The 6000-nt window shown below is 60.2% G+C and overlaps 1 protein-coding gene across 1 annotated transcript; it reads right to left on the bottom strand.

Annotated features, from left to right (window-relative positions):
* Positions 1–4323: 4323 nt before the first annotated feature.
* On the bottom strand, positions 4324–5443 carry LOC136491982 (uncharacterized). The gene is made up of 2 exons (XM_066488162.1): positions 5147–5443; positions 4324–5025 (listed from the first exon to the last, which is right to left on the bottom strand). Exons 1-2 carry the CDS (start codon positions 5441–5443, stop codon positions 4324–4326), a joined length of 999 nt encoding a protein of 332 aa, XP_066344259.1.
* Between the last annotated feature and the right edge of the window lie 557 nt (positions 5444–6000).

Raw genomic sequence — 6000 nt, 5'->3', positions numbered from 1 at the left:
TTGGGGTTCATAGTCTCGGAACGAGGAATCGAGGCCAACCCGGAGAAGGTCTCGGCCGTGACCAACATGGGCCCGATCCGAGACCTCAAGGGGGTGCAGAGGGTCATGGGATGCCTTGCGGCCCTGAGCCGCTTCATCTCGCGCCTCGGCGAAAGAGGCCTGCCCTTGTACCGCCTCTTGAGAAAATCCGAGCGCTTTTCTTGGACCACCGAGGCCGAGGAAGCCCTCACCAGGCTCAAGGCACTGCTCACCAACCCCCCCGTCCTGGTTCCGCCCACCGAGGGTGAGCACCTCTTACTCTACACCTCCATGACAACCCAAGTGGTCAGCGCAGCCGTAGTAGTCGAAAGGGAGGAAGAGGGACACGTTCTACCCGTCCAACGACCTGTGTACTTCATCAGCGAAGTGCTCTCCGAGACTAAGATGCGCAACCCCCACATCCAGAAGCTGGTCTACACCGTAGTCTTGGCTCGACGCAAGCTGCGTCACTACTTCGAGTCCCACCTGGTGACTGTGGTGTCGTCTTTTCCTTTGGGAGAGATAATCCAAAACCGGGAGGCCTCGGGTAGGATAGCCAAGTGGGCTGTCGAACTCATGGGAGAAACCTTGTCTTTCGCGCCTCGGAAAGCGATCAAGTCGCAGGTCCTGTCCTGACTTTGTAGCCGAGTGGACCGACACGCAGCTGCCCCCCGCTCAGATCTAATCAGAATGCTGGACCATGTACTTCGACGGGTCTCTGATGAAGACTGGGGCTGGCGCGGGCCTGCTCCTGGTCTCGCCCCTCGGGATACACATGCGCTATATGATCCGGCTTCACTTCGCCGCCTCCAATAATGTCACCGAATACGAGGCCCTCGTCAACGGCCTGTGGACTGCCATCGAGCTCGGAGTGCGACGTCTCGACGTACGGGGTGATTCCCAGCTCGTCGTCGATCAGGTGATGAAAGAGTCAAGCTGCCATGACCCCAAAATGAAGGCGTACTGCGCGATGGTACGTCGCCTAGAAAACAAGTTCGACGGTCTCGAACTCAACCACGTCGCGCGAAAGTTCAATGAAGCCGCGGATGAACTGGCAAAAATGGCGTCGGCACGAGCCCCGGTCCCCCCGAACGTCTTCGCCAGAGACCTCCACAAGCCATCCGTCGACTACGCCTCGCCGACGGAAGAGGGCACATCGGCCGAGCCCAAGGCAGGGCCCAAGGCCCCCTCGGCCACCGGGACCCCGCCAGCCGAGCCCGAGGCCATGGCGATTAACGCAGAGCCTCCCAAGGTCGACCAAGGAACGGACTAGCGAGTCCCTTTCCTTGATCGCCTCGTTCGAGGAGAGCTTCCTTGCAGGACAGAACTGAGGCCCGGCGGCTTGCGCGACGAGCCAAGACTTATGTCCTCTACAACGGCAAGTTGTATAGGCGTAGCCCATCGGGTATTCTCCAACGATGCATCACCGCCAAAGCGGGGCACTCCCTACTTTGGGACTTGCACGCGGGAGTCTGCGGGCACCACGCGGCGCCTTCGGGCGCTCGTGGGTAACGCCTTCCGACAAGGTTTCTATTGGCCAACGGCGGTGGCCGACGCCACGAAGATAGTACGCTCCTGCGAAGGATGCCAGTACTACGCTCGACAGACGCACCTCCCGGCCCAAGCCCTCCAAACCATCCCCATCACATGGCCATTCGCTGTGTGGGGGCTAGACATGGTTGGGCCTCTACAGAAGGCACCCGGGGGCTATACCCATCTGCTAGGTAGCCATCGACAAATTCTCCAAATGGATCGAGGCTCGTCCGATCACCCAGATCAAATCCGAGCAAGCGGTGCTGTTCTTTACAGACATCATCCACAGGTTCGGGGTTCCTAACACCATCATCACTGACAATGGGACGCAGTTCACCGGTCGCAAGTTCCTAACGTTCTGCGACGACCACCACATCCGGGTGGCCTGGTTGGCCGTAGGACACCCAAGGACGAATGGGCAAGTAGAACGTGCCAACGGCATGATCCTACAGGGCCTTAAGCCAAGAATATTCAACCGGTTGAAGAAGTTTGGCAAGAAATGGCTTGACGAACTCCCGTCAGTCATCTGGAGCCAACAAAACACCCCGAGCCGAGCCACGGGATTCACACCGTTCTTCCTGGTCTATGGAGCCGAGGCCATCCTCCCCACTGACTTAGAGTACGGTTCACTGAGGCTACAGGCGTACAACAAGCAAAGCAACCGCACCGCCCGCGAAGACGCCCTCGACCAACTGGAGGAAGCCCGGGACGTCGCGCTACTACACTCAGCCAGGTACCAGCAAGCCCTACGATGTTATCAAGCCCGGCGCATCCAAAGCCGAGACCTGAAGGTGGGCAACCTGGTGCTGAGACTGAGGCAGAGCAACAAGGGCCGCCACAAACTGACCCCACCCTGGGAAGGGCCGTACATCGTCGCCCAAGTGCTGAAGCCCGGGACCTACAAGTTAGCTAACGAGAAGGGCAAAATCTTCACCAACGCTTAGAACATAGAACAGCTACGTCGTTTCTACCCTTAAATTTCCAAACGTCGTTTACATTGTTTCTCGAAATGCAATAAAGAAGCGTTCTTAGTTGTTATAATTTTTTGAGAAACCCCCATCAAGGGGAACCTCCCCCCTTATAGACAAGTCGACTGTATAGAACCTAAGGATAGTACGATCGTCTCAAAGGCGAAAAGGCCGGCCGAGCCGTGAGAACGGCCCACGCCTTCGGGCTACGGTAGCTCCCTCACCACCTTTTCACCCAAAGGACAACGTAGGCTCCGAGGAGGTTCCATATAGAGAGCTTGTCTATCGATAAGGGCTCGATGTCTCAATAGCGCTATAAGGGAGACTCGGCTCTGCCTCTGCAAAGCCGAGCCTCCCTTGGGGGCTAAAAAGGGGGAACCCCCCAAGTCCCGAACATCGTTTGTTAATGATCTTTCAAAAAATTTCTACGCCAAACTCTCTCGCGCTCCGACGGGACCTTCATAAGAAACCCAAAGACCAAAAGCTTGTCTCGAGGCCAAAGGGCCGGTCGAGTCGTGAGAACGGCCTACGCCTCTGGGCTACGGCAGCTCCCTCACCACCCTTCGCCAAAGGACGGCTTAGGTGCCGAGGGATTTCTTTGCGGGTTCCCAAGATCGAGGTAGAGGGCACAGGCTCAGAAGTAGAACAGAAAACGGATAAAAGACCCATGTACGCAAATACTTTAAAGGCCTCAACGGCCACAAAAATGTCACGATACGACAACTAACTCAATTCGGTTACATGGCCCCTTTCGGCCCAGGTCAAAGCTCAAGGATCGACGGCCGGCGCGGGAGGGACCACCTCTTCTTCAAATAAACCGGCCAGCGCTGTGCCAGGTGCCTCGACCGCCTCCAACAGCTTCGCGACCTCCACGTCAGCTTCCTCATCATCTTCTGGCAACACGTAGCCGTCGCTGACAGCCTCGAGGTTGATAGCATAGTGCGAGGAGACAACGGCCAGGGCGCGCTTGACGCCCGTATGCAACGCCCCCCAGAGCCTCTCGTGGACACGGCCGCTCAACGCAATCAGGCGGCTCCCAAGGGAGCTGGCCGATTGGACCCCCTCGACGTCCAGGGCCTCGCAGGCGGTACGAACTGCGCCACGCAGCGCCTCATGCTCCTGGACCTCAACATCTAGCGCCGCCTGCGCTGCAATGGAGGCCTCAGCCGCCTGGGAGGCCTCTTTCTCCAGATCTACGTCGCAACAAGGGGTCAGAAGTCAAACGCGAACCAGAACAAAAAGAACTAAGAGCACGATTCGGCGGAACTTACCCTTGGCCTTGCTCTTCCAATCTAAGGCCTCGGCCCGAGAAGCCTCGGCCGCTTTGGTAGCCTCAGCCAAGGCGACTTTGGTCAGCTGATGCTCGCTCTGCTCCGCACCCAGCTGCCCGGCTAGGGCCTTGACAGAGGCCGTCGCTTCTTGGGCCCGAGACCTAAAGGCGTCCCGCTCCTCCTCTAGTTCCTTGATCTTCGCTACTAGAGGGGCAGACTGCTCCTTAGCCGTGGCCAACTCGGCCTGAATGTGAGCACAACGAAGGCGAAGGTCCTCCACTTCCGCACTCCACGCCGACAAAAGCCCCTGAGCATCGGCGAGCAGGCCTGTCTGCCGCCGGAGCTGGTCCCAGATATCCCTCTCCCTTCGTAGGAATACTGATTTCCCAAGGGATCGGGTCTCGAGCTCCTAAAGAGGCAAAGCAAAAAACACGCGTCAAACATTGCGAGGGGGCTCGGAGAGGAAACAACGCGGCACAGGAGAGGAAAAGTACTTACCTGGGTGACACCGGGCAAGTCCCGTCCCACAATAGTCATTGCGGTCTGCAGCGACCGCACTGCAAGTTGGTGGTACTGCTCGAGGGTATCCCACCGCCCCCCTCTGCAATATCTTCAAGGGCGAACACCGGCTCCCCCTCGGGATCAGCCCGGTCCCGCCAAAAAACACGCGGGAAGTTCCACTCACGGGGCTCAGGCCGCAGCCGGGCAAGGGCCGAACTCCCCTCGGTAGGATCTGAGACTGACTGCTCCGCGGTACTGGCCGCCTCGACGTCCGCCGCCTCCTTCCCGGGAGAGGAATCATCAGACGAGATTGTCTGAACCAGGGGCGGCACCAAAACCTTCCCCGTCTCCACTTCCATCGCCTCGGCCTCGACGGATCCAGGGGCTCCGGCCTCCGCCATCTCTACCTCGGTGGCCCCGGCATCCACCGCCCCGACTTCGGAGGCCTTGGGGGCTCCAGCCTCACCCTCAAAGGCCTCGGCAGTGGTGGATGCCCCAGCCTCCTTCGCCCCAAGACTCACGACATCGCGAGGCGTGGGCTCCTCCTCCTCCACTCGCTCCGCGGCCGCCTCGGCACCCTTTTCCTGGGCAGCCGCCTCCTCCGAAACGGCCCCACCCGACACCGCGCCACGCTGCATGCCAGCCTGCGCCTCCGCCGCCTGATGGGCAGAGGAGCTAACGTTCACCTTGAGCGCCTTACGGGGTGCCAAGGCAGGATCCTCCACCAGATGCTTCTAGCTGGAAGCAAAGACACTCCCAAGGTCAGCATACGACCAAGGGACAAACAGGGAGTACTATGGACTCCACAAGAAAAGACGCTTACCGCGAACGGGGATGCAGCCGCTTCGACACTACCAGCCTCCTCTGCAACAGCGCCGGTGGTGGCAGCGGCGCAGCCTCGGTATCCACCGGAGCCAGCTGGCCTCCATCGGACCCCGGCACCTCCTCGACCCTTCGTGGAGACGATGGGGTCGGCCCCCCCATCGCTCGCTCCACCTCCACCGTCGGACCCATCGAGCTGACGGCACGCTCCTCCGACACCCGCGCCTCGGGCATATCGGCCTCAGCCCCGGGACGGGCCGCCACCGGCCCCGGGACACCTCTTCCTCCTCCTAGGGGCGTCAGGCTCCTTGCCGGCGCCCCGGGCACCATCTCCCTAATGTCGGGGAGATGTTCCAGGCAGGTCGTCCCCACGTCGCGCCCGTCGCCGTCGCCCGAAGAATCCAACACCGACAACGAGGGAGACGGCTCCAATGGGAGGCCGTCGAGCTTCTGACGCCGGCGACGGGCATCTAGCTTTTCGCGCGCGAGGAGCTTCTTCGTGCGTTTAGCCTCCTTGGCATCCTTCTTCTTCTTCTCCTCCTCGGCGCACGCCCTGTTCACGGCTCGCAGCTGGGCGTCCTCGGGAACGGGCGGCGGGGAGTCTCGCATGTCCCTTATCCCCTACGGGAACGACGAAGTAAGACAGCAGACAAAAAAGGCGGAAAACAAGAAGGCCGCGAAAGCATTGGCAACATCCAACTCACCAGTGAGATGTACCCCCGCGAAGGGCGCATCGGGAACGGTGCCAAATCGTCGATCCTCGGCTTCCCGTCTACCGCCTCTCTCACCCGATGCAGGGTCTCGTCGTCGGTAAGGGCGAAGGCAGGACATCTTGATACCGGCAATCGGGTCGCGCGGGGTCATCTCGAACAGCCGCCGCCACCGGG

The sequence above is a fragment of the Miscanthus floridulus genome, chromosome 11 (assembly GCF_019320115.1).
Source record: "Miscanthus floridulus cultivar M001 chromosome 11, ASM1932011v1, whole genome shotgun sequence".
NCBI classification, from domain to species: Eukaryota; Viridiplantae; Streptophyta; class Magnoliopsida; order Poales; family Poaceae; genus Miscanthus; species Miscanthus floridulus.
The sequence above is the reverse complement of the archived record's forward strand: the minus strand, read 5'-3'. Positions and strand labels throughout refer to the sequence as shown.